This window comes from Cervus elaphus, chromosome 21 (genome assembly GCF_910594005.1).
Source record: "Cervus elaphus chromosome 21, mCerEla1.1, whole genome shotgun sequence".
Classification (NCBI taxonomy): Eukaryota; Metazoa; Chordata; class Mammalia; order Artiodactyla; family Cervidae; genus Cervus; species Cervus elaphus.
In genome coordinates, this window is record NC_057835.1 from 36,702,814 (window position 1) to 36,730,668 (window position 27,855).

The 27,855-nt window shown below is 43.1% G+C and overlaps 1 protein-coding gene across 6 annotated transcripts in view; it reads left to right on the forward strand.

The window, feature by feature from the left end:
• The window catches only part of SULF1 (sulfatase 1), a 187,687-nt gene extending 159,832 nt beyond the window's left edge, over positions 1–27,855 (forward strand). For all 6 annotated transcript variants that reach the window (XM_043880390.1, XM_043880389.1, XM_043880388.1 and 3 more), the window contains 10 exons: positions 3,308–3,521; positions 6,179–6,413; positions 8,054–8,150; positions 8,566–8,660; positions 8,977–9,042; positions 10,202–10,374; positions 12,447–12,589; positions 12,683–12,806; positions 14,895–14,928; positions 25,546–27,855. In XM_043880390.1, coding sequence (XP_043736325.1) covers positions 3,308–3,521; positions 6,179–6,413; positions 8,054–8,150; positions 8,566–8,660; positions 8,977–9,042; positions 10,202–10,374; positions 12,447–12,589; positions 12,683–12,806; positions 14,895–14,928; positions 25,546–25,576 — 1,212 coding nt within the window. In that variant the 3' untranslated portion in view covers positions 25,577–27,855. The remainder of the gene's footprint in view (positions 1–3,307; positions 3,522–6,178; positions 6,414–8,053; positions 8,151–8,565; positions 8,661–8,976; positions 9,043–10,201; positions 10,375–12,446; positions 12,590–12,682; positions 12,807–14,894; positions 14,929–25,545) is intronic.

The window sequence follows — 27,855 nt, forward strand, 5'->3', positions numbered from 1 at the left end:
TTTAATTCAACAGCACAGAGTATATAGGGGCTAAAGTGAAATTATAGAACACTTTCTAGATAACAGGGATTTGGGAGCTCTATTATAGGGCTTCCCAGGTAGCACTAGTGATAAAGAACTTGCCTGCCAATGCGGGAGACAAAAAACTCGGGTTCCACGCCTGGGTTGGGAAGATCCCCTGGAGGAGGACATGGCAACTCACTCTACTGTTCTTGCCTGGAGAATCCCATGGACAGAGGAGCTTGGTGGGCTACAAACAGTCAAACACAACTGAAGGATTTAGCACGCACAGGTAGAAGCACAAAGGCTGCTATGATAATTCAACAGCTGAAGGCATGTATGTGCTCTGTCGCTCAGCTGTGTCTGACTCTTTGCGGCCCTCTGGACTGTAGCCCGCCAGGCTCCACTGTCCATGGGATTTTACAGGTGAGAATACTGGAGTGGGTTGCCATTCCCTTCTCCAGGGGGATCTTCCTGACCCAGGGATCAAACCTGCATCTCTTCTGTCTCCTGCATTGACTGGCGAATTCTTTATTGCTAGTGCCATCTGGGAAAGCATGAGACTTCCGTTAAGAGAAAATAAACTGTGGCTCAGCATCATGGTCCATTGTGAAGGGTTGCACACCGTTTTGTACACTAGTGTCAGTGCCAAACTTTACCTTGCATCAAAATAGTCCTCAAAGATACAGGTATAGCAAGGGGATATGTGAGATCATTTCACAGAAGGCCTGAAAAAACATCTTTTATCTAATCACTTTTCATTTATTTTCATGTATATTTGAAAATATAAAACTGGTGCAACAAACACATAATTTTACAAGTATTATGGCTTTGGCCACAGTTTAGAAATATACCCATTTACAGAAAAGGGGCGTCCTTGGTGGCTCAGATGGTGAAGAAGCCGCCTACAGTACAGGAGTGCATGCGCAGTCGCTTTAGTCATGTCTGACTCTTTAGTCCCAGGTTGAATCCCTGGGCCGGGAAGATTCCCCTGGAGAAGGGAATGGCTACCCACTCTAGTGTTCTTGCTTAGAGAATTCCATAGACAGAGGAGCCTGGTGGGCTACGGTCCATAGGGTAGCAAAGAGTCAGATGTGACTGAGCAACTAACTCTTCACTTGAAGAAAAAAAGTATCAATAAAAAATTGTACACAGGTGATACTCATATATGGATATGGGGAAAAAAACACAAAAGTTTGATAACTCTATATTGTTCCATGTGTAACAACCATGATCAACTTAAAATGAATGTCATTATTCTTCCCATTTGCCAGATTAATGTTTTAGGGAGAGAAAAGGGAAAATAAAGAGGAAGATTATCAGATGTTTAAGTCAGTTATAGAGGATCCCATGAAATAACCCCCAGGCAAAGTGCTATTATTTCAGCCAGGTTTGATACCCATAAAATGGGGGCGGGGGGCATTGAGACGTGATGCTGTGTCATATTCATCCAGAGTTAAGCCAGAAATTTCTGTAGCTATATATATATATATTTGGCCTCTCTGTGCAGCTTGCAGAATCTTAGTTCCCCCACTGGATATCAAACCCATGTCCCCTGCATTGGAAGCACAGAGTCTTAACCCCTAGACCACCAGGGAGGTCCCACCTCTGTAGCTGTCTTAATAGAAAGCTCAAACTAGAAAACCCAGTGCCAAGGGAACCCTCTTACACTGTTGGTGGGAATGCAAACTGGTACAGCCACTATGGAGAACAGTGTTTAGATTCCTGAAAAAACTGGAAGTAGAACTGCCATACAACCCAGCCATCCCAATGCTAGGCATACACATCAAGGAAACCAGAACTGAGACACATGTACCCCAATGTTCATTGCAGCACTATTTACAGTAATAGCTAGGACATGGAAGCAACCTAGATGTCCGTCAGCAAACGAATGAATAAGGAAGTTGTGATACATATACACAATGGAATATTACTCAGATATTAAAAAAGAATGCATTTTGAGTCAGTTCTAGTGAGGTGGATAAAGCTGGAGCCTATTATACAGAGTGAAGTAAGTCAGAAAGAGATACACCAATACAGTATATTAACGCATATATATAGAATTTAGAAACACGGTAACGATGACCCTGTAGGCAAAACAGCAAAAGAGACACAGACGTAAAGAACAGACTTTTGGGCTATGTGAGAGAGGCAAGGGTGGGATGATTTGAGAGAATAGCATGGTAACATGTATATTACCGTATGTAAAATAGATGACCAGTGCAAGTTCAATGCATGAAGCAGGGCATTCAAAACTGGTGCTCTGAGACAACCCAGAGGATAGGGTGGCGGGGGAGGAAGGAGAGGAGTTCAGGATGGGGGACACCTGTGCACCCGTGGCTGATTCATGTGAATGTATGGCAAAAATCACCACAATATTGTAAAGTAATTAGCCTCCAATTAAAATAAATTAATTTTTTAAAAAAACCCAGTAGCAGCTCCCCATGCATGTCTCTTGAGGAAGTGAACCCTGCCTCTTTAGCGAGCAGCTTGTTCAGCCAAGTGTGCACTGTTTGTAGAAGGATAAGAAGTCACAGAGGAAGCCCGGTTCATCTGCTTATGTCTATGTGTGTGTGCATGTTAGTAGCTCAGTCGTGTCTGACTCTTTGCCACCTCATGGTCTGTAGCCCGCCAGGCTCCTCTGTCCATGGGATTTCCCAGGCAAAAATACTGGAGTGGGTTGCCATTCCCTTCTCCAGGGGATCTTCCTGATGCAGGGATCGAACCCAAGTCTCCTGCATTGCAGGCAGATTCTTTACTGCCTGAGCTACCAGAGAAGCAAATGTTCTTGTCTGGCGTGTATGAAATTTGGCTCACCCCCGTGATGGACTCAGGTTAAATTCATTTCTGTCTTCCTCATATGCCACTCTTACTGGCCTCAAATTAGAAATTCAAGGGCAGAGAACAAAGCAGCCAAGTTTGTTTTTCCAGAAAAAAGACGGGGCTGGTGAAAACAGCCCCGACAGCTGTGTGCTGTGGCTTGGTGAGTTAAGTAAGGGCTTTTCCATGTTTCATTCAAGACTCTTGTTTAGTCTGGATGCTGAGGATTTATGTATCAATTCTTGGCTCTGGTGTCATTGAGGTAGTTCTGATTTCCTGTGATTTCGTGGTCATCTGTATTCGCCTGCAGTGAAGGAAATAACTAACAGAACAGGAGTCAACTTATTCCAGGGTCACTTGAAAGCTGGCCTTTTTTCATGTGCTCTTTTTAACGGTGTTGCCAGGGTTCTAAAAACAAAAGCAGCAGTCCTTAATCAGAAACACCTGATGTGGGTGCATTAACTCGCTCTCACGTTGGCTCTTGCAGAAGTGGCAGTGCGTCGAGGACACGTCTGGCAAGCTTCGGATTCACAAGTGCAAGGGCTCTGGTGACCTGCTCGCCGTCCGACAGAGCACACGGCCCCTCTTTCGTGGCTTCCACGACAAGGACAAAGAGTGCAGTTGTGGCGATTCCGGGTATCGGGCCAGCAGGAGCCAGAGAAAGAATCAGAGGCAGTTCCTGCGGAACCAGGGGACCCCAAGTAAGCCATCGCCTGTGACCCTCTCGGTGGCAGGCTTAGGCTTTCAGGCATGGCCGTTAGGAAGGCAAACAAGCCTTGATCCATCTACATATTAAATATCATCAATGCATAGGTTTGGGGCTAAAAGCAAATAGTTGTTCTGTTTAAAATATGAAGGCTGAGGTCATTTGAAATTTTGCTTTGTGAATATTAAACTTAGAATGAAAATATACTCTGTAAAAGCGGCAGACACAAAACATATGCACACTTAAAAAAGAAAATGAAAATTCAAAGTTTTAGCTAGAAGATGAGTAATATTATAAGTCGCTAAAGAATATATGTCATGAGATTATTTATGTATATGTGCATGTCCCTGATAACTCAGTTGGTAAAGAATCCACCTGCAATGCAGAAGACCCCCCCAGTTCGATTCCTGGGTCAGGAAGATCCTCTGGAGAAGGGATAGGCCACCCACTGCAGTTTTCTTGGGCTTCCCTTGTGGCTCAACTGGTAAAGAATCTGCCTGCAATGTAGGAGACCTGGGTTCGATCCCTGGGTTAGGAAGACCCCCTGGAGAAGGGAAGGGTTACCCACTCCAGTATTCTGGCCTGGAGAATTCCATGGACTATAGTCTATGGGGTTGCAAAGAGTCAGACATGACTGAGCAACTTTCACTTTCACTATAAAACATTAAATTTAACATGATACAATGGGAGGCATAGTTATTTTAATAATTTGTTTTCCTGAGTGATGAGGACCTAGATATTCATTGCATTCTTCTGTTTTACATCTACAGCAGATCAGAACAACTGAATAGTAAGAAAGAAAACATAGATTCTATACTACTAGGAGTTTCTCAGACTTGTATACATCTTTTTCTGGGAATGATAATGTTATCTGGCTTTCTTTGTATACTGGAAGAAAAAATTCGTTAGAGTCATTATTAAAAACTTTCAGGGCTTATGCATTTAACTAATAAGACAAACATGCATGCTTTTTTTAAAAGGCTTGTCTGTTTTAGGACAATATATTTTTCTAATTCCTCTCATTGACTTGTAGGGTCTAACAAGTCGAATTCAGTATGAAAAGCACTGCCTAGCATTTTTATAAAAACTCTTATCAGGCAGCTATCAGATTCCTATGAAGCGGCACCTTCCCTAAAAGAATGAGAGTCTAGTGCCATCTAGTGGCTTAGTATGAAAAGTGACATTTCCGTGATAATGCCTTTTATGTACTGATTTTGAAAAGCAAAATAGATTAAATTCTGAACCAAGAAATCAAATCATTGACTAGAATAACGGGAGCCCTTAGAACAGACTTTTTAAACCCAGACTCCACAGGTGAACTTTACAGGATCATGAGCCCTCTAAAATTTTATCCAAAATTTTTGAGTATATTCTTTGTGTATATATGCACGTTTCTGGATGCAAAACTTTAAAGGAATTGATAACCCCAAAGGCTGAAAATCATTGACTTGGGAGAGTGAAAGAAAATGCCAGGTTTAATAATTCACACCAAGATTTCGAATGGGAAAATGACAAAGGAGAGGACCCAGACCCTCACCCTTAACAGAAACCACCCCCAATGTCCAGCTTGAAGGTGGAGGCAGCCTCTCCTCTCCCAAGAACTTCAGTGTCACTCCCCAGGCACTGACCATAAAGCACGCTGATTTTTCCGTGTTGCACACAAGCTGGAGAAGTCTAGGGCCATTGTTTTGAGCTGTGTGGGGAACAGGGGTTGGATGCTCCTCTTTTCCGTCACGGTGGAATTCGTGAGCACTCTCAGTGAGCCATCTCAAAGAGGCATTTCCTCTCAGATCATCATCCTGCTAGATGGTTCTCATTCTGCAGCCTATGTGCGCCCTTTCTTCCTGCGTTAGCAGCAGGGTTGACCAATCAGAGCACTGAGCGCGCCCCACAGAGCCTGCGTGCATCTATCTGATCAGCAGGAGCCCATGTTCGCACGTTAAAACTCTTACCTAGCCCACCGTGAGTTTTGAAAGTGGTCTATGTGGACCAGAAAGCATACTGGCCTCCCCCTGGCATTATTCTCCATCTCCCAGGTATTTAGTCCATTGGCTGATGAAAGCATTTGCAAAGTTCCATTTTTCTTAGAGCAGTCTTTTATTATTTGTGCAAATAGAAGGTGTCTGGAACGTTTGAAAGTGAAAGTATTAGTCAATCAGTCGCGTCCAATTCTTTGCGACCCCATGGAGCCCGCCAGGCTCCTCTGTCCATGAAATTTCCCAGGCAAGAATAATGGAATGGGTTGCCATTCCCTTCTCCAGGTGATCTTTCCAACCTAGGGATCCAACCCAAGTCTCCCACGTTGCAGGCAGATCCATGGGGTCGTAAAGAGTCAGACACAGCTGAGCAACTAACACAATAGAAGTTCACAGCCTACCATAAGCAGAAAGTCCTAGAGATCACCTTGACCTACTCCCTCACTTGAGGGATGAAGGGCCTAAGTTCCAGAAAAACACCATCCAGCTCACCACCCTGCGCTGTTCAAGCCTGGACCAGAGCCTGCCTCTTCCCTGGTGAATTCCCTCGGGCCAGCTGGCAAGGCCGTGTATGTTGCTCACCTCGCTCAAAATGTTCCCCAAGCCTGGCGATCATTTTCATCCCTCCTAAACTACACCCGGACATCCGTGTTAACTTGTCTTTCCTTCTTTCCAGAGTACAAGCCCAGATTTGTCCATACCCGGCAGACACGTTCCTTGTCCGTCGAATTCGAAGGCGAAATATATGACATAAACCTGGAAGAAGAAGAATTGCAGGTCTTGCGGCCAAGAAGCATTGCCAAGCGTCATGATGAAGGCCGCCAGGCAACCAGCGGTGGTGATGGGGACACAATGCTGGCGGACAGTGGCAATGTTGTGGTCCTGCCCACCACCGTCCGTGTGACGCACAAGTAAGAAGGCTTTGTGGTCACGGGGGTTGAGTTCAAAGCCATCCCTCCATATCGTCACGATTTTTTCCCATTGCAAAAAGTAATATCGCTCAGCAGGGCAGTGTCCAAGTGCTGGCCCAGGTGATAACTGAGGGTTAAGAATCAAGAAGGGGGCTTCCCAGGAGACCCAGTGGTAAAGAATTCGCCTACAGTGCAGAAGATGAAGGAGACGAGAGTTCGATCCCTGGGTTGGGAAGATCCTCTGGAAGAGGAAATGGCAACCCATTCCAATAGTCTTGCCTGGAAAATCTCATGGACAGAGGAGCCTGGTGGGCTATAGTCCCTGGGGGTTGCAAAGAGTCTGGCACGACTGAGTGAGAAGCAACAGGAGTCCAGACTGTCTCGAGTTGGACACTTTTTGTTTTGGGTCAGCATCACATGAAGACTGATCAGCTGGGCTCTGAGATAGAGTGATGCTGTCACGTCTTGACTTAGCAGGCATGGAGTTCTGCTCTGAAGCAGTTACCTTTGTGGGGTCTAGAAAACCCAGACTGCAGAGGTGCCCCATGCTGCCTGGTCACCGTGGCTCAGACCGCTTTACCCTCAGGACTTCAGAGATGAAATATAGCCCAAGGGAGGACTCTGGGTCCTAGAGAAGCTTCCAGAAAGATGGTGTAGCTTGGGGATGGATGTGAGATCAGAAACACCTGACTTGTCCAGATCCCAGAGAATCACAGAGACAAGGTAGGGTTGGGGAGATGACTCCTTCTCGGCTTTGACCGACTGCCCTGTTCTTCAGTGCTTTCCAAAATCTGTGTGCGCTCTTGATAGAGAAGTCTTTTCTTTCCAAGTGTATTAGCAATATCTTTGTTTTTTTTTCATTTCATCTTTAGGGAGGCAGGGTGCCATGAGGCCTGCAGGACTTTTATCTTTGGGACAAGGGTCTCCAGACACCTGTGATGGTTATGGTTGGAAACTGAAAGATTTAGACCCAGCTTGGTTTCTCTTTCAGGGTTGACCCCATCTCACCTGCTCTCCATCCCTGGGGCTGCTTCTTCCTTCACATTGAAAGAGGCCCCTCAGTCAGGCTCTTTATAACAAAATGAGCTGGATGAATAAACCCCTTCTAACTCTGTTTTTCTTCAAGTCAGTCACTTCCATTACGGCTGTGAGAACCTCATTCTTTTCCTACAGTATTTGGTGGGGCTTTCAGGAATGGAGTTTGGGGTGATGCTTGAATATTGCCTCTGACTTTGTGATGATGTCTCTCTGACATCATCCTCTGTCCTTGCCAGTTGCCAGGAAATAGTCCCACTTATCCTTGTTTATGGCTCAGCTCCAAATTAATGCTAGCATACAAGTTAAACATTTAGATAATGAAGTTCCCTCTGCTATTCCTAATGTTTTTTTTAACTACTTGCCTTTTTTTAAGTGTTTTCCAAAGAGCCTCGGAACCAGCATTAGGTGCCTTTTAAAAATTTATTTGTTTTTTACTTTTTGGCCACGTGGCATATGGAATCTTAGTTCCCTGACCAGGGATCAGACCTCTGCCCCCTGCATTGGGAGTGCAGAGTCTTAACCACTGGACCACCAGGGAAGTCCCTCTAATGTTTTCTGATACTACAATAGAAACCTATTTCTAATGTAGCTTGTTTTTGCAGGTGCTTTATTCTCCCAAATGATACAATCCATTGTGAGAGAGAACTTTATCAATCAGCCAGAGCCTGGAAGGACCACAAGGCCTTCATTGATAAAGAGGTGAGAGGTAGCCACGTGATTGGCAGGTGTATTCCAGTTGCAAACTCTGCTCACCAGCCCTGCTGTGTACGCTCATCCTTTTTTATAATTAGGTGAAAAACAGAACAAGGTGCTTGTCTTTCTCCAATGATACAGTGATAGTCCTGACAGAAAGCAAAATAGACAGCGAGAAAAGCCTGACCTCTTGAAATCTCTGTGAGCAAAATGATTCGATTATAAAAGAGTCAGCTGTTAATACTTATTATAACACATTGGATGATATATAGAGGTAGACCTAGTCTGTGCTCAGCTTGTTTCCAAACTATTATCTCAGATGAATAGCTATGATTATGGATCATGGAAAACAGAGTGGAAAGTTACCTCATATAGAAAATCTTGACCTCACGATGTCACTGTTGGTGTGTGTGTTTTCCAGATTGAAGCTTTGCAAGATAAAATTAAGAATTTGAGAGAAGTGAGAGGGCATCTGAAGAGAAGGAAACCTGAGGAGTGTGGCTGCAGTAAACAGAGGTGTGTGTGCGTGTCCCACCACAGAATCATCTTCAAAACACAAGCTACAGTGAAGCACATGAGGCTCACCTCTGTTTCACCAATAAAAAGTTTAATAAATTGAATTCCCTAATGTGTATTATAATGATCTAAACCATTTCAGTCAAATTAAATATGTCATAAACCCAAGTGGAAGGTTAAAAAAAAAAAGTCCCCTTAAAACTGTTACATATAACAAAATAACTGCCTACTTTCCATTTTGCTTCCATTTTACAAATGAATTATTTGGTGAAATGCATGATTATCAAAACTCACTTTGTAACCTTCTTGCCTGCAGCTATTACAACAAAGAGAAAGGTGTGAAAAAGCAGGAGAAATTAAAGAGCCACCTTCACCCATTCAAGTAAGTAACCATTTGCTACATTTGCTGGGAGTGGAGGACTGTTTGCTGGGCATTTCTGAAAGGTGACTGGAACTCTATTCTGAGTGATGCGGCTTGAGAAAAGTGGATGCAGCTGGGAGGGTATTAAGAAGTTGAAAGCAAGCCCACATCTTGCCAAGGGACCGAGGCAATCCTTGCTTTTGGAATCCCATGAGGGGGCATCACATGGGGCTCTAGTCTAATTCCACGTGTTCCCTCTGACGATACACCGGCTGCTAACTGGCTTCTCCTCCATGCACAGCTTTCTGTGGGCAGTGATCAGGACACGTGGACTCACTGAATTAGGTCCCTGTGTCCTGCAGAGCAGCCTGCAATTATGTTGAATTCTGAAAGCTGGAAGAAATCAATATCTTTTTAAAATAATAGTAAAATTAGCATATAAGAGGAATTTAATATTTGAGCCTCAACAAAATTTGAGCCCTTCATGGAAAAATCGAAAAAGTGAAAACACTTTTTTAAAAATTCTTTCCAAGCCTGATTTGTAGGATTTGTCAATAGAATTCTAGAAACCTAATTCAAGTTATCTAATCCAACCAATCACTCATTTCGTAGCTGATAGACACTGAGCTGCCAGGAGGTTGAGCCAACTTGTCCAAAGGGAATGGCTTGCGGAATCTTCTGATTCACATTGACATTTATTTCCATCAACGTTTGCATTCAATAAGGAAGAGAATGTTGATCCTGTTGAGATAGTAAAATTCTAAGGGTGCTGTCACTTAATGAGTTTGTCTTCAGTATCACTGATTACATTCCGTGCTTTGAGGCTCTCTGAAAACTTAAAATGGAAGTCGCTCAGTCGTGTCTGACTCTGCGACCTCATGGACTGTAGTCCACCAGGCTCCTCTATCCACGGAATTCTCCAGGCAAGAATCCTGGAGTGGGTTGCCATTCCCTTCTCCAGGGGATCTTCCTGACCCAGGGATCAAACCCAGGTCTCCCACATCGCAAGAGGATTCTTTACCGTCTGAGCCACCAGAGAAGCCCTGAAAACTTAAGGCCATCTATTATTGTGTGTCTGTTATCTTGTGCCTGAATGTGTGTGTGAGACTCACAGCAACAATCCTGTTTTTACTTGAGAAAGTGCTTTCTGATCATTTAAATGTCCCTTCTGTTGAAATAGAGAAGCTGCTCAAGAAGTAGACAGCAAACTGCAGCTTTACAAGGAGAACCGCAGGAGGAAGAAAGCCAGGAAGGAGAAGAAGAGGCAGCGCAAGGGCGAGGAGTGCAGCCTCCCCGGCCTCACCTGCTTCACACACGACAACAGCCACTGGCAGACGGCCCCGTTCTGGAACCGTGAGTCGCTCCATCTGAGTGCTACTTCCTGGACTTCCCTGGTGGGCCAGTGGTTGAGACTCTGCCCTTCCAATGCAGGGCCCCAGGGTTCGATCCCTAGTCAGGAAACTAAGATCCCACACGCTGAGCATGCACGCATGCCTGCTAAGTCACTTCAGTCACGTCTGACTCCTTGTGACCCCATGGACTGTAGCCCTCCAGGCTCCTCTGTCCATGGGATTCTCCAGACAAGAATACTGGAGTGGGTGGCCATGCCCTCCTCCAGGGGATCTTCTCAATCCAGGGATCGAACCTGCGTCTCTTACGTCTCCTGCATTGGCAGCCGGGTTCTTCACGACTAGTGCCGCCTGGGTAGCCCACAGGCTGCACAGTGCTGACAAAAAAAAAAGAAAAGAAAAGAAAATGCCACTTCCTGCCATTGTGTGGACAGCTAGCAGCTCACCCAGTTACTTAGACTAAGGAATTCAGCAGCTTGAATCCAGGCATCTAGAAAGATTCTAGATTAAAGTATTGTATCATTTTTCTCTACCGACAACTAGGATCATTTTTGCCCCTAAATTACTTGTTTTCTTTAGAAATTTTTATTTTGGTCTTTTGTTTGAAAATGCCAAGCTCTCCATGGGTTTTTCTCCCAGTGATATTTCACACGGTCCCCAGTCCTTGACTGACTTCTGGCCCAGCAAGACTGCTCCGTCACTAAGTAATTGAATAAATGGATGAACACTTTTACCCCAAATATACTTCATTTCTGCTTTCTTCAAGAACACGTTCTGCATATCATGAAAGGAAGTAAAACTCCTTGAATGCAGGGACTCTGTCGGATTTATTCTCAGTCCCCTTCAGTACCAACTTTTCGCATGAAGGCCAGCCAGCCCACAGAGTAGCTAAAACACCAAATCTAGTTGAAAGGATCGCAAATAGGCCTCCCAGGCCAGTGCTTCTCAAACTGAATTTGGAGACTTGAAGGAACCCAGAGACCACTCTTAGGGAGACCTAGGGCCTATCTTATGACCATTTTTGTTTTATCTTTCTTTTTACATGTGTCTTCATTTCAGTGTCTGTGTTTGCACTTATGTTTAGGTGGGCTTACCAGGTGGCTTAGTGGTAAAGAATCCACCTGCAATACAGGAGATGCAGTAGACTTGGGTTCAATCCCTGGGTCAGGAAGATCCGCTGGAGTAGGAAATGGCAACCCACTCCAGTATTCTTGCCCAGGAAATCCAAGGACATAAGGGTTTGCTGGGCTACAGTCCAGGGTCGTAAAGAGTCAGTCATGACTGAGCATGCATGCACAACTTACAAAACAAAAGCAGACTCACAGAACGTAAAGAATGAACTTACAGTTGCCGGGTGGGGGGGGGGGGGGGGGGGGGGGAAGGATGGGGGAGTTAGGGAGTTTGGGATGGACGTGTATACACAGTAGCAGCTTTAATTTGACAGCTCTTTCACATGCGTTCTACCAATTAACCACTGAACCTCTGTATGGTACAAAAGATGTTCATGGTAACTGTCCATCTCATGTTCAAGTGATGTGGAGAGTCTATCACATCACAAATTTCGACATCCTTAAATCCTCTGAGCAAAATTCAAGCCTTCTCCAAGCCCGTCTACACTGCAGAATCCCCTGTTTCCAGGGCCCATTTGTAACACTCAACCATCTGACATTCAAAACAAGCTAAGGCCCTGGGTCCATCTTTCTATTAAGTAACTTTTTTTTTTCATTTTTATAAAAAATTACAACAACCATAAAGAGGAGTTCTGATACTTTCCTTCCTTCTCTCCACTCATCACTTGGTTTTAGAGATCAATACCCAGCAGAACTTAGGGGACAGCAGACGAACAGGCTTGAAACTTCATCTTCATGAGTCGCCACTGTTTTTTCCATCTTCACCTAATCTCACAGCAAATTTGTGTAGAGAAGGGGGGGAAATAGAGTACTTTTAATGTCCACCCACACAGTATTTGCAAGAGAGAAAGTACGAACTTTAAAATGTGAAGACAAGAAAATGTTGAGATAGCTCGGCGGCCACCTCGTCTCACCCTCTTCCCTTTGTTTTCTGTCTCACCAACAGTGGGGTCCTTCTGTGCTTGCACGAGCTCTAACAATAACACCTACTGGTGTTTGCGGACAGTTAACGAGACGCATAATTTTCTCTTCTGTGAGTTTGCCACTGGCTTTTTGGAGTACTTTGACATGAATACAGATCCTTATCAGGTAAGTCAATATGTTCTCATTCTGTGAAGCTATTGAAAATGGAATGAGGAGAACACGAGCTTAAAGCTGTTGTCCTGGCCTCTTCATCCACAGCTCACAAACACTGTGCACACAGTTGAACGGGGCGTTTTGAATCAGCTACATCTGCAGCTGATGGAACTCAGGAGCTGTCAAGGGTATAAGCAGTGCAACCCAAGACCCAAGGGCCTTGAAGTTGGTAAGGAAAAAAAAAAGAATTTTTTCTTCCTATAGTAGTACCTGGAAAATTCTTTTTGTGGTCAAGTTTTCTGCCTTGGAAACATATAGCTGGGGAGAGAAGATGTGAAAGCGTATCGTTTGGGACCCTTACAGGAAACTTTCCAGGCAATACCAAACATACTTTGTTCAATAAATTTAGCTCTGGGTGGACTAATGAAAAATTTAATACCCCCAAAGATTTGGTGGGCGTTTCATTCCATCTCTCCCAAAGATGCATTCTCTTAGTAAACCTTAATATCTGATGAAAGCATCCATTGGAAGATGGGATGAAAGCGGCGGGAGTTTATTTATTATTGCTGTCAACAGTCATAAGAGATACTCTAGGTCGGCTGGGAAATTCTTTTTTTTTTTTTTTTTAAAGAGAATTGGGATGGAAACACACAATGCCCTATTTCTGCCTTTCAGAGTTTGAAACTTACCCAACTGGATACCTGCCCATGACATGCTGAATTAGATTTCTTTTGCCAGTATTTCCCGTCTGGAACTAGAGATGTTTGAGCAGGATGTTGTTTTGAGACCTGAAAGTTTAAGAGGGCTGACATGGAATCAGCCTGAAATTCCCTCCCTGGTCTGCAGTGCTAAACTCACTCATTTCTCCTCTGGCTCCTGGAGAGCAGTTCTTTTCAGTGTCTGCCCCAGCTCTTTCCTAGTTAATGAGAAGACTGATTTTCTCATAATTCCTATAGAAATGTAAACATCAGCTGTCCATAGAAGGAAAGAGAAAGCGCTGGAGCTGGCCAAGGGCATAACATGTCAACCCCAAAGGGGCCAGAAGTTTGACCCATAGGCATGTGCTATGTGCGAAGTCACCTCAGTTGTGTCCAACTCTTTGCGACCCCATGGACTGTAGCCCACCAGGCTCCTCTGTCCATGGGATTCTCCAGGCAAGAATACTGGAGTGGGTTACCGTGCCCTTCTCCAGGGGATCTTCCTGACCCAGGGATGGAACCTGTGTCTCTTAACATGCCCTGCATTGGCAGGGGAGTTCTTTACCATTAGTGGCACCCGGGAAGCCCGGACCCATAGGCAGTGGGGAGCGATTTGCAAGAACCCTCTGTTGGCAGCTGGGTTTTCTCAGTGCCCTTAGGGGCCTGTGTCTGTGGGTCCCCTGTAAGCCGGCATCAGCAGCACCACTAGCAATAAAAGCAGGCGGCTCCCTGGGCCATGTGACTGACGGGGATGAGGAGCCCGGGTGCACCCTGAAATGGCAGCATCGTCACCAGTCACCCCCACCAGTGTTGTGTCCCGGAGGCTTTCAAGCTGCAAGTCGCAGCCTGAGAATTCTAAATCCTGTGGGCGGTCCCCTCACAGCTGTCAGTCACCACCCCTCCATTCACACCTTAGTGGAATTAATCACCAGCCAGGAGAGTCCAGATCTTTCGGTCAGTAGCTCCACTCAACTTAAACCTTTTCAGATATCTGGTTTATCTGTTGACCTTTTCCTCAAATCCTAAAGAAAAAAAAAAAAGCCTGGAAACTGGAACAGCCATTAGAGGCACTAGAAATATGACCCCCAGATATCTCTTCCCCGAAGCACATAGCACTCTTATTGGTGATGACATGGCAGCTCTGCTTAGTGAAACCTGATCAAGCCTCTGAATGGTGAGTGACATGCCAGGTGGAGCCTGTTTTTGCTGTTACACGTCAAGCCGTCCTGTCCACTTCTAGACGATTCCTAAGAGAGATGATTGTTGGCCCTTTTTTCCAAGTGTTTGGTCTAAAGTCACCAAAAGTTAACTATTCCTGAGACTTACTTGGACTTTGGGAAGTACTCGTCTTATTACTTTGAAATGGACTCTCCTATCTCACCCCCACCTGTTTTTCATGTAAACTCCAATATGTTTTATCTTAAACCCTTTTTTTATTTATAGCTTTCCATCCTCATTTTGAATCTAACAGAAAAGCTCTGTTGGACTCCGGCGCTGTCTATATTTCACACGATATGTTTCTTTCTAGGATTTAGAGGTTGTGCATGAAACAGGACAGAGGGGGTGGTTTTATGAGTTCTAAAGCTAACATAAATTACTCTTATATTTTCCTATATCAGGAAATAAAGATGGAGGAAGCTATGACCTGCACAGGTATTCAGACTTTTTTATTCTCCCTGGCAGCTGCTTTCCCAATAATTGCATGATCGAGCCATTTTAACTCATTTCCGCCCCTCACCTTGTCGCTCAGAGCATAGCTTGGGGTGCATGCATGTTCTAACAGCTCTCTCCACCGTCTTGTGTCGTTGGGAACAGATCTGTCATTTCCGCTTTGAAATCAGCTCACTGTCACACCAGATGTGTCTCAGAGCCTTTCCTCACTCGTGCTTGTATGCTTGTTGGATGGTGCTTGGCAGCATGGAATGGCGGGAAGGGGGAGAAAACAGAATGACCTTTGGGAGCCTTGGGAAAAAGCAGAGGGCATTATTTTCCTGGTGGTTCTTACACGTCGATTTGCTGGGGAGGCGTCATGGCAACGAGTTAGCGATTTCATGAAACGTGACGTCAGTATCACAAAAGGGATCATGGGAATGTAAAGGGCATGGTAGAGCTTGACGCTGGAGGAAAGACAAGGCGCGTCCTTGTTCGCGGTCCTTAATTAGCTGTGGTGATCAAAGCAGCCACGCTGGGGCTCAGAAGCTCTGTAGAGTGGTGGTGTGTGAAGGGGGAAAGTGGGGGTCCATGTACCTAGAGTCGAGACTCGCAGGAAGGTCTCAGCACATCATGGAGACAATAGTGCCTGACACACAAAAGCTTGAAGACCAGCCCTGGGCCCAGTCTTCTTCTTTCCCTCTAGCCGCCCCCACCCGAGTAGCCCTCCTGCCTCCCTGTGCTCTGGGGTCGGGGAGGAGGACCCCAAACTCCCGGTGACTGGGTCAGCCCTTGCTCATAACCTTCTACTCCCTGCTGAGACCTCAGGCAGGTCTGTCAGAAGCATGCTGTGTGGGGCGGGAGGGACCTGTCCTTACCACCTTACTGCGGGGAAACTGAGGCACGGCTTAATTCCTGAATCCTCTTGGGAGAAATGATTCCATCAAAGGAATATGGACTTCGTTGGTGTTACACGTTTTGATATTGTCTTGGAGAAACTGAAGAATATTGCCCTTCCAGGATGTGCTGGTGGCCCTGCCCTCCCTCAAGCCTGCTGAGCTGTGGTCTCAGATTCCTTTTTTTTTTTTAAGCACAGGCAAGCTGCATATGTATTTGCTTGCTTGTGCTTGTATTCAGTCGTGTCCGACTCTTTGCAGCCCTGTGGACTGTAGCCCGCCAGGCTTCTCTTTCCATGGGATTCTCCAGGCAAGAATACTGGGTGGGTTGCCATCCCCTTCTCCAGGGCCTCTTCCTGACCCAGGGATCGAACCCAGGCCTCCCGCTTTGCAGGCGGATTCTTTACCATCTGAGCCACTAGGGAAGCTGTCACATGCCTTCTTTTAAGGGCAGTTTATTGGTGCCGGGAGAAGCTGGGTGGTGGTGGGGAAGGTGTAAGCATCAAACAAGACAAAGGAGCTTGGACTTTTGAGGATCCGTGATAACATCTCTCTCTGTCGTCTTTTTCTCTTCCCTCTTGTCTTTTTTCTTCCCTTTCCTCACTCTGCCCCCACACCCACCCTGGGTCCCCTCCCCCAGCATGCATAAAACAGAACAGAAAACCCCCTCCTAAGCTGGTCTCTCGCCGGGGCCATGTGCTAATGAGGTAATACTATCTCACACACTGGGACTCATCTGTCTGCCTCCTGGGGGTCCCTTTAAGACATTTCTCAAACAGGGCATTTTAAGCAGACCCCACACTAGACATTGACTTTACAGTTATTTTATGAGGCACTCAATTCTACAGCCAAGGGATGTTCCATCTGGCCCTCTTTTATTTCTCTCATGACAGAAGTAAAAGATATAGACATAAATCTGGTTGGAGCTGAGGAAGAGTTCTTCTTCACAAGCCATCCTCCGATAGCTCTGAGATGAAGAATGTTCTCTCCATTCCAGTCGTGATTAAAGGGATTTTTTAATATGACATAAAAACACAAATTCTAAAAGAGAAATTTTTCAATATTTGGACAAATTGGACTTCACCAAAAGTAAAAACTTTTGGAAAAATGAAAACTACAATGGTACCAAAGCAGAGATTTACTACTTTTGATCATGAATCTAAGTCATACATGGAAGACAATGAAACTATTAAGTAATTATTGAAGAACCAGCTAGAAACAATATGTAATGGATTTTTGAAATCAATTTAATTGAATACAATTTATCTTTCTTAGGAATGATTTTTGAAAATAATGCCTGTAAAAGTCACTATGTAATATTTTTCACCTAGCATCTATTTGAGACTTTAAGAATAAAGCTATAAGACGAATGGATAAGGAAGCTGTGGTACATATACACAATGGAATATTACTCAGCCATTAAAAAGAATTCATTTGAATCAGTTCTAATGAGATGGATGAAACTGGAGTCCATTATACAGAGTGAAGTAAGCCAGAAAGATAAAGACCATTACAGTATACTAACACATATATATGGAATTTAGAAAGATGGTAATGATAACCTTATATACAAAACAGAAAAAGAGACACAGATGTACAGAACAGACTTTTGGACTCTGTGGGAGAAGGCGAGGGTGGGATGTTTCGAGAGAACAGCATCGAAACATGTATATTATCTAGGGTGAAACAGATCACCAGCCCAGGTTGGATGCATGAGACAAGTGCTCGGGCCTGGTGCACTGGGAAGACCCAGAGGGATCGGGTGGAGAGGGAGGTGGGAGGGGGGATCAGGATGGGGAATACATGTAAATCCATGGCTGATTCATGTCAATGTATGGCAGAAACCTCTACAATATTGTAAAGTAATTAGCCTCCAACTAATAAAAATAAATGGGGGGGCGGGGAGAATAAAGCTATAGAAACCAAAAAAAAAAAAAAAGGGATTTGGGCTTTCCAGGACTGCAGTGCAGGAGACGCAGGAGACTCAAGGTTCGATTCCTGAGTCAGGAAGATCCCCTAGAGGAGGGCACGACAATCCACTCCAGTATTCTTACCTGGAGAAACCCATGGACAAATGAGCCTGGCAGGCTGCAGCCCATAGGGTCACGAAGAGTCAGATGCAACTGAAGCAACTCAGCACGCACATCCGGGACTCCCCCTGCCCTGATCACCATCACCACCAGCACTAAATGGGGCCAAAGCCGTCGTTTCTGGGGTCATTTTGGCATGCCCTTGGTGACTTTAGTTGTTGATGTCACCCCTTCCCTGGTAACGCGGCACGAAACTCTGTGCACGGTGACCTTGTTGCTTTTTTTTTCCTTCTAAATTCCTTACAAATGGACAAATTTAAGGATCCTCTTTAACTCAAAATGACTGGCTTTTCAGACTCTACCACTTCATAATCCATGATGCAAACTACCTTTCAGCCGCTATCCTCACCATAGGCAGGAGATGATGAAACGGGAAAATATCAACCTGTCACACCTGTGTTCTCACTGGACACTCAAAGGCAGTGTTTGATGTAACCTCCCCTGTTCATTGTATTCTGTTAGATTGACAGGCAGCAGATGTAGAAAGGTCGGAAAAACTACTGTCCCAGTTTACCCATGCTGAGTCCTCCCAGGATTTTGGAAGCTTCGATCCTTTAAGATTTTTTTTTTTAAGAAAATTAATTAGGTGACTTCTCTGGCAGTCCAGTGGTTAAGACACTGAACTTCCAATGCAGTGGGCATGGGTTCCGTCCCTGGTCAGGGAACTAAGATCCCACATTCCAAGCAGTGCCACCAAAAACTGGAAAGAAAGAAAAAAGAAGAAAACTAATTAAAGTGCATTTTCAATCGTGAAACTTGATTACAAAAACCTTTGATAAAAATGATAATGAACACACCTGAAGAATTTGGAACTTGAAAATTCAGCAGAATATTTTAGAAGATGTATCTTGTACAAGACTGACTACAGAAGATTTTTTATACCGCCTTCAATTTTGTGGGTTAATCCTTAGACATATTTAGAAGGTCTTTAAAAAGTCTGCTCCCTAGTTCAATTTCTTTTTTTGTTGCTGTTGTTCTTTTTGGCATGGTAGGTGCATAAGGCAGGGGCAGCTGAGATGCTTTGCTTATTCATTTTCCAGTTAGGACAAGCTCACAGTAAGGATACAGTTCAGTAACGTGGCCACCATGACTCAGGAAATAATTGTTGGCTTGAGTTGAAAGTAATAATTTCTGTGTTGCAAAATAGAATAGGATCCACAGGTTAATGGGGTGTTTATTTTTCTCGTTGCCTGTGAGAACTGACGCTGCTGACCTTTGAGCTTCTCTGGCAGTCATGGTGTGTGCCCGTGGCTGTGTGGGCCAGACGGTCAGTTCTTGGCAGCCTGATGCTGGCACGGCTGCTTCCTGACCCTTCTGTCCGAGCCCTGCCCGCCAGCAGGCCACCCGGGGCCCACCCTCAGTGACCATACCTCCTGTTCACATTGCTTTTGCTTTTTTTTTTACGTGTAAAGTCGACTTTTTCATTTTCTTGAAGTATAGTTGGTTTACAATGTTGTATTCATTTCTGGTGTACACCAGAGCAATTCAGTTTTACACATATATCTTGGAGAAGGAGATGGTACCCACTCCAGGAGAATCCCACGGACAGAGGAGCCTGACAGGCTACAGTCCATGGGGTCACAAAGAGTTGGACCCAACTGAGCACACACGCTATGCTATATGCTATGCTTCATGTCTTATCCGTTCTTTTTCAGATTATTTCCTATATAGGTTATTATAAGATATTGAATATAGTTCCCTGTGCTATACAGTGAGACTGTGTTTATCCATGTTATATTATACAGACATCTGTTCATCCCATACTCCTAATTTACCCTCCCCTTTCTCTGTCCTCTTTGGTAACCATAACTTTGTCTTCTATGTCTGTGAGTCTGTTTCTCTTTTGTAAATAAGTTTATTGGTATCTTTTTTAGATTCCACATATAAGTGATATCATATGATATTTGACTTTCTCTGATTTATTTCACTTAGTATGATCATCTCTAGGTCCATCCATGTTGCTGCAAATAACATTATTTCATTCTTTTTTATGCCTGAGTGCTATTCTATTGTATATATGTACATCTTCTTTATCCATTCCTCTATATACACTTCCATCGATTCCATGTCTTGGTTATTGTGAGTATTATTGCTATGAACATTGGGGTGCATTTATTTTTTCAAATTAGAGTTTTCTCTGGATAAATGCCCAAGAGTGGGATTGCTAGATTATATGGTAGTTCTACTTTCAGTTTTTTAAGGACCCCCTTTTGCTCATTTTGATTCACTTGTCCCTGTGGCAACAGCGCATGCCTCGCAGACAGTTAAGGGTGACATACTTGTGTGTTACAGGCTGTGCAGTATTGTGGTGAGAGCACGGATGCTGAAGCCAGCCTGCCTTGGGTTCAAATCCCAGTCTTGCTAGTCAGAAACTGAGAACAGAGCCTGACATATAGCAAGCCCCAGGAATGATGGGTATTACTAGTCAGGTATAATAATATGGGGTGCAAAAAATTCACATGAAGAAAAGTGGTATGCGAAAGGGGATAGTAAATGATAAAAGAATGCTACTATATTTTATAAGAAACCCAAAAAGAGATCTTATCAGAGCCAGCACCATCTCCATCATCACTCATTGGCAACCCAGAGTTCAGCACACAAATGCATTCTCTGAACCACCGGAATCTCTTGAGATCAAAAGGAGAAAATGCAGCCTTGTCTGCCCTGCTCTATATTGTCCTGAGCGCCCCTGGTGGCTCAGACAGTAAAGAATCTTCCTGTCAATGCAGGAGACCTGGGTTCGATCCCTAACTTGGGAAGATCCCCTGGAGAAGGAAATGGCGACCCACTTCAGTATTCTTGCCTGGAGAATCCCATGGAAAGAGGAGCCTGGCGGGCTACAGTCCATGGGTTCTCAAGGAGTCAGACACAACTGAGCAACTGTTTCTGTGTTGCCCTGAGAAAGCTCTCTTCTCTCGGTCACATCCCAGGGCTCCATTTTCTTTTCAAGCTGCCTTGCTAGTACGGTTGGCCTTTTCTCTTTAAGGCACTCAACCAAGAGACGAGTCAAGACCAGGGTTTGAAGTTAGAGGGTCGGAGGTGAGGTTGGCTTCCTAAGACAATGAAGGGGACCTGCGTTAGGGCTGCTAGTGTGAGTCGGGACCAGGGCCACTGGGTGGCGCTGTGCGGTCTGCACCCAGCGCAGAAGAGTGCCCGGGGGAACAGGCGGGCCCTGGGATCCAGTTCCTGTTATCCTCGGCGGACTCGGTCCTTTTCTCAATGCTGCCGCACACAGAGAGGAATTGGAGAATTGTTAACTCACACCAACTGCAAATTTGGCATATTTTGTAGATCATCTGGCTTTGCCTTTGACCATTTTTCCACCTGGTTTCTGAAAGAATTGTCAGGAAGAGTTGGTTTTTTTTATTGAAATATATTTGATGTACAATATTACATAAGTTACAGGTGTACTTTATAGTGATTCACAATTTTTAGAAATTATAACTATATTTATAGTTATTATAAAATATTAATTATTGAAAAGAATTTATATCTTTGTGATGCTCTGTCAAACAAAGGACATTTTTCCATTTGGCCAAGTATATTTATGGGTCTTTATATTTATGGGTCTTTCAGGAGCTTTTAAAAAAGTATTTTCTTAAAGGTTTTGCACATTTCTTGTTAAGTGTATTTATAAACACCTTATTGTTTTTGTTACTACATAAACAAAGTTTTCACCCATTATTAAAACGTCTACTTGATAATTGTTTATGTATATGAGGGCTGTTGGTTTCTGTACATTAATTTTACTACCTGCTACCTTTTAAATTTCTTTTCAGTCAGCTTTGTCACGTATTCTCTTGGATTTCCCAGGTATACTGTCAAGCATTTGCAGAGATAGTTTTGCTTGTTTTCCCATTTATGTGTCTCATTGATTTATCTGATTGAATAAGCTAATATTTTCAGTACAATGTTATCTTGTCCCTGTTCTTAGTGAAAGTAATTTCAGGATTTTTCCATGAAGTGAAGTGAGAAGCAGGCTTTAGGACTAAGATATATATGTTTTTGTTATGTTAGGGAAATAGCCATCAATTCTTTTTTAGTAATTTTTAGTGGTTTTGGTATTTAATGAATGTTGAGGTTGTCAAAAACCTTTTCAGCATTTATGGAGATACTCAGATAATTTTTCTCTTTAGATCTACTAATACGATATGTTATATTAATACATTTGCTAAGAGTGGACCAACTAACCTTACATTTCTGGAATAAATTTTGCTAGACCATCATATGTTATTTTCTTAATATAATATTGAATTCTCTTCACTAATATTTTATTTAGGATTTTTGTGTCATCTTATAAATGACTCAGTCTGAAACTGTCTTTGTGTTTATGCGATGTTATCTTTTTAGGTATTGGTTTCGTATTACTGTCATAACTAATGATTACCCCCATGCCTGTTGTTGTTGTTTAGTTGCCAAGTTGTGTCAGATTCTTTGCCTGCCAGGCTCCTCTGTCCACGGGATTTCCCAGGCAAGAATACTGGAGTGGGTTGCCATTCCCTTCTCCAGGGGATCTTCCTGACCCAGGAATCAAACCAGGGTCTCCGCTCTGCAGGCAGATTCTTTACCATCATACCATCAAGTGATCCCTACCCCATGCCTTAAAGCAACACAAACTTATTCTCTGACATTTCTAGAAGTTAGAAGTCTGAAATGGTTTACTGGACTAAAATCCCTGTGTTCCTTCTAGGGCCTCTAGAGAAGAGTCCATTTCCTTGCCTTTTCCAGCTTCTAGAAGCTGCCTGCATTCCTTGTTCACGGCCCTTTCCTCTATCTTCAAAGTTGAAAATTCAGCATCTTCAAGTCTCAATACCTACCTGTTCCCCTGCCAACATACACACCCTTTTGCTTCCAAGGTCACATTTTCTCTGACTCACTTGCCCTCCTTTTCCTAAAAAGGACCTTTGAGATGACATTGGCCCCACCTGGCTACTCTAGGATAACCTCCCCACCTCAGAATCCATAACTTAGTTCAAATTTGTATAGTCCCTTTTGCAGGTAAGGCAACAATACCTAGTTTCTGGGGATTAGGATGTGGACATCTTTGGAAGATGAGTACACTCTTCTGCCTGCCACAGCGAACAAGGTTAGACTTGCTTCGTAGAAAGAGCTTCACAGTTTGCTGTGACCTTCTATGCTCTGGAACAGTTAGTATAGCATTGAGATGTTCTTTTCCTTGAAGGCTTGGTAAAATCCTCCTGTGAAACTATAGTGACCTGTCCTTCTTTGTTGTTTGTTATTTTAGTCGCTAAGTCATGTCCAACTCTCTGCAACCCGGTGGACTGTAGCCCACCAGGCTCCTCTGTCCATAGAATTCTCCAGGCAAGAATACTGGAGTGGGTTGCCATGTCTGCCTCCAGGGGATCTTCCCAACCCAGGGATTGAACCCATGTCTCCTGCATTGGCAGCTGGATTGCTGAGCCCAGGGAAGCTTCTTTGTCGCATAGTTCTTATAACACTGATAGAAAGTTCTTAAGTAGTTTTTATAAACATATAATTATATAAAGCTAATAAACCTTTATTTTCCTTCTTTGGGACTTGTTCTGTTTAAACTTTCTACCTTTATTGGATCAATTTCAATAAAACATATTTTCCTAGACAATTATGTTTCATCTAGGTTTTTTCCATTGATTTGCGTTGATGTCTCCAGAGTACTTGTTTACTTTTTAAATTTTGTATATTTCAATCGTTATTTCTCCCTTGTCATTATCTATTTTGTCTATTTTAAATTGGTCCCTTTTTTCATAATTAGGTGAGCTAGTTACTGTTTGGATCCTTTTTTTTTTTTAAGAACCAGGGTTTTGATTTATTATCAATATTTATTAATTAGATATGTCATTTTTCTGTTCTTTGCCTTACTAATTTTGTTTCACTCCTGGATCTGATAAATGTGTTAAATGCTCACCACTCATCCTTTTGCTGAAGTTTCCCCAGTGATTTCGTGATTGAGTGAAACTCATCCACTGGGAGACTGTTCAAGATGAGCTGATGTGTCCCATGTTCTTTGCATTCTTCCATGTTTGAAACTGTTTTCCTGTAGCCTTGATACTTAAAGGAGAGCTTGGCTGGGTATACAATCCTTGGTTCATACTTTCATGTTTGATCTAAGGTGGCTTTCACATCCTCGGATACTTGATTGAGAAGATTTCATTTACTTAACAGCATTATATAGTGGTTTTCTTCACTTTCTGGTTTATTTTGGCAGGAACACTTTCATAAGATGGTAGACTTTTTATACTTATTTTTTATTTTCTTTTGTAACAGTTGTGTTTATATTTAGACTGCTTTTATTAATTTCAGGGACTTCAAGTATTTCCAAGATGCCTAGTTTAAGAAGATCCTTTTCTGTCAGTGTAACCAAGCATACTTTTTTTTTTTTTAACTTTTTATTGTATTATTTTTTGGGGATGGGGTTGTAAGAGGTTGTGTGTCGTCCGATTTGTCTATTTCTCTTTTTTTATTACAGGACTGAAAGCTCACCCTCTTGGCTTCTTTTTTCCTTTATCACCCAGTTTTTGAAGGCCATTTCTCTCTTCCTTTGTATCCTTTTTCCCCCCAAAGTGATGCCTTTCAAGACTGTCATCTCCATTCATGCTCCCTTCAGTCTTTTCTTCATTGTCGCAACCACAGTTTACCGAGACTCGACAGAGTTTTATACGACAGGTTGACATTCTTTCCAGCAAGGGTTTCAAATCCGTCTTTGATCCCATTCTCACTTCCTTCTTTTCTCTTCTATACAGTCTTCCCAGGGCTGGTGCCCAAAGTGTGACACACAGCTCTACTGGGATTCGGTTTAATTTTTTTTTTTAACTTACAGGTGATTTGAAGATTCTAGGATTCTCTGTACTGCTTTCTAGGTAGTTCATTGCCTTCATCTAGGCCACCTCTTCTTAAGTGGTACTTGGGCACACCTAGGGAAAAGACATTGTTTTCTGCAGAACTATAGTCATCTTGATGATGTAGAAAAATCAGAGCGAGAAAGCCGGTGGGTTCACTGAATGCTGTGCAAAACCACTCAGTGGTTGGTTTCTTTCAAGGATAGAATTTTTAGAGAAAAAAAAACAAAAACAAAAACAATCAAAGAAACAGATCTAATTTGAAGTTAAATAGATGCAAATATTTAATTGCATTCAAATGTGCTTTTATACTGTCAGGGAGTATAAAATAATAAAATAAAAATATCTTACAAAGTGTTGTCAATGACATTAAATTACTCTGCAACATCATTCATCTAGTGGTTCTGTATGTAATAAAGGTTTTAACACATAGCTATATTTGGCAGATGAGGGCCCAAGACTCAGAGGGACTAACAAACTTGAATTCCTGGTTATATAGGTGACTTGAGTAGAGCCAGGAGTAAATCATAAGCCCTCTGACAGGTAATACCAGTGTATTCCCGGTACCAACCAAGCCTGTCATAGAATTCCTCACTCGTTCAGCCTTCTTTCCAAAGTTCATTCTCATTAAGTCACTCCTGTAACCTAAGGCCAGTCCTTGATAACAAATTACTAGAGACACATACTTTTCCATGTTTTATTTCAAATTGCTTTGTGCCACAAAAACAATGCAAGTTTCTTATTCAATAGGTTGAACATCTTTTCTCACTAATGATCCACCTTCATCTCTCTTCACAGAGGACAGTTATGGGATGGATGGGAAGGTTAATCTGCCCAGTCTCACTGCAGACGGCAACTGGCAAGGCCCGGAGGATGTGTACAGCGTGAATGGAAGCGCCTACAAGGACAGACAAAACTATAGACTTAGTCTGGCTGACTGGACTAATTACTTGAAGGATGTAGATAGAGTATTTGCACTGCTGAACAGTCACCATGAGCAAAACCAAGCCAATGAGACTAAAAGTGCTCCAAGTGATGGGTTCCTGGCTGTGTCTGCTGACCTCTTGGCCCCAGCAGAGATGGATGAAGACCCCAGGGGTGGGGGTAGGGCAGCGCCTCCTTTGACCTTGCTGGCTGACCTTCCTACCCTGCATTCCAGCCGACCAACATTCAGTCCAGACAGTCAACTTGAATGGAACAACGACATTCCCGAAGTTCATCGTTTGGATTCTGAACACTGGAGAAATCATAAAACTGACAAATGGATGGAGCATGAAGGGATCAATCACCTTGAAACTGATTTCAGCGGCGATGGCATGACAGAGCTGCTGCAGCCTAGACCCAGGCAGCCGAAGGGCCGTCCCCAGGATGATCGTCCAAAGGAAGATGTTTCCGAAGATCAGCTGCGTCTTCCTGCATGTCCTGATGTTAACTCCACTGACCTGGTGATCAGAGAGTCTGCCAGGGGGCCGCCTATTTCCTCCAGCATCACAGAGAGGACATCAAACCAAGTGGAGAAGAACCACAGGACAGTGGGCCTACAGAGTCTAGAAGGCAGTGCCTCCTTCCCACTCTCCTCCGATTAGATGCTATGTGACCTTACCCTAAACACAGTATTTTTTTTTTTAATTGTTCTTAGTAAACTAATAAAGGCGATCATGACAACCAGCATTCCAAACTGCCCCAGGTACACCTGTGCAGTGGAAGTCAGTGCGGACACAAGTGGCATGCACCTAGGGACTTGGTCTTCTAAGTCACGAATATTTGCCAAGAATAGAAAGAAAGGTGCATTTGTAGGGTTTTGTTTGTTTGGGGGGGGGCACTAAAACAGTATTAACCTTTGAAAGTTCTAGAGATGTGCGTATACAAATGTTATCCAGTCAAGATGGCTAGAATTGTGCCTTTCTGAGTTTCTGAAACTTGACATCCTCAGTGAAATTTCAATCTGTTTTCCACTGCGTGCGTTATGTGGTTTCGATTCATTTTTAACCACTGGAATTTTTCAATGCCCTCATTTTTCACGCAGTGATTTTTGCACTTTGAGATGGGAATGCCATGTCTATTTGGTTAGTCTTATTTTTTTCCCCAGGCTTGTCACAGTCTCACTGCTTGCTCTCAGTGTGACAAAGGAAAATGGACCCCAAGGATGACAGACAGTATCATCACATATTGTTCAGCATACGCTTTTGCCAGAAAATAATGCATGTGTTTTACCTCGACTTGCTAAAATCGATTAGCAGAAAGGCATGGCTAAGGATGTTGGCGGTAAAAATAAACAAATAAACAAAACAAAGATTGCCTGCTTTCTCTGTGCCTAGCCTCAAAGTGTTCATCATCTGCTTAAAACTGCTAAAATTTTATTATTTGCTTAACAGGATAAAAGGACTGAAGACTTTTTTTTATCTTGGTTTTGTTTTCTTGACCTGGCTAATAAGCTTAAGTGTTGAGAAAATATATCTAGTTTTGAATTTATATAAGGAATTTTTCTTCAGTAAAACAAACTCATGAATGTTTCATAATTTAAATGCACCATATGTGTTGTATGGTTACTTTTAAGGCCTTCACCAGGTTCTGATTTTTTTAAAGGCATAAGTGAAAACTGCTTTTGAAATTCTGTGTTCTTGAAAATATTTGTCCTATTTAGATGTTTCAGTACCAGCAAAAGGATTATTACCTCACTGAGAGTTTGCAGTATCCTAGCCAACTTCCCAAGAAGGTATTTTTTAGCTTAACAGTAATTTTCATTTTATTTTTAGATAATCAAATGCATAGGTAAGTTATGTTACCTTTACGTGTTTAAGGTAAACTCTTTTAAAGAAAACCTAATATGTTAGAGTTGAATCTTTGATAACTTTGTCTTTATCATAGACTCTGTACATATGTTAAAATTAACTCTTTATCAGATGTGTGTGTCACCGGCTGAATGACAGATGAAACATATTTATGGTCATGAATGACATGCTTTGTAAAAAAGGTTTCAAGTTATTAGGAAGCGTATTGTGTTTTTTAAAATCTTGTGTAATATTCTGTGATACTTTTATAGAACAATTCTGGCTTCAGGAAAGTCTAGAAGCACTATTTCTTGAAATAAAAGGAGTTTAAACTTTA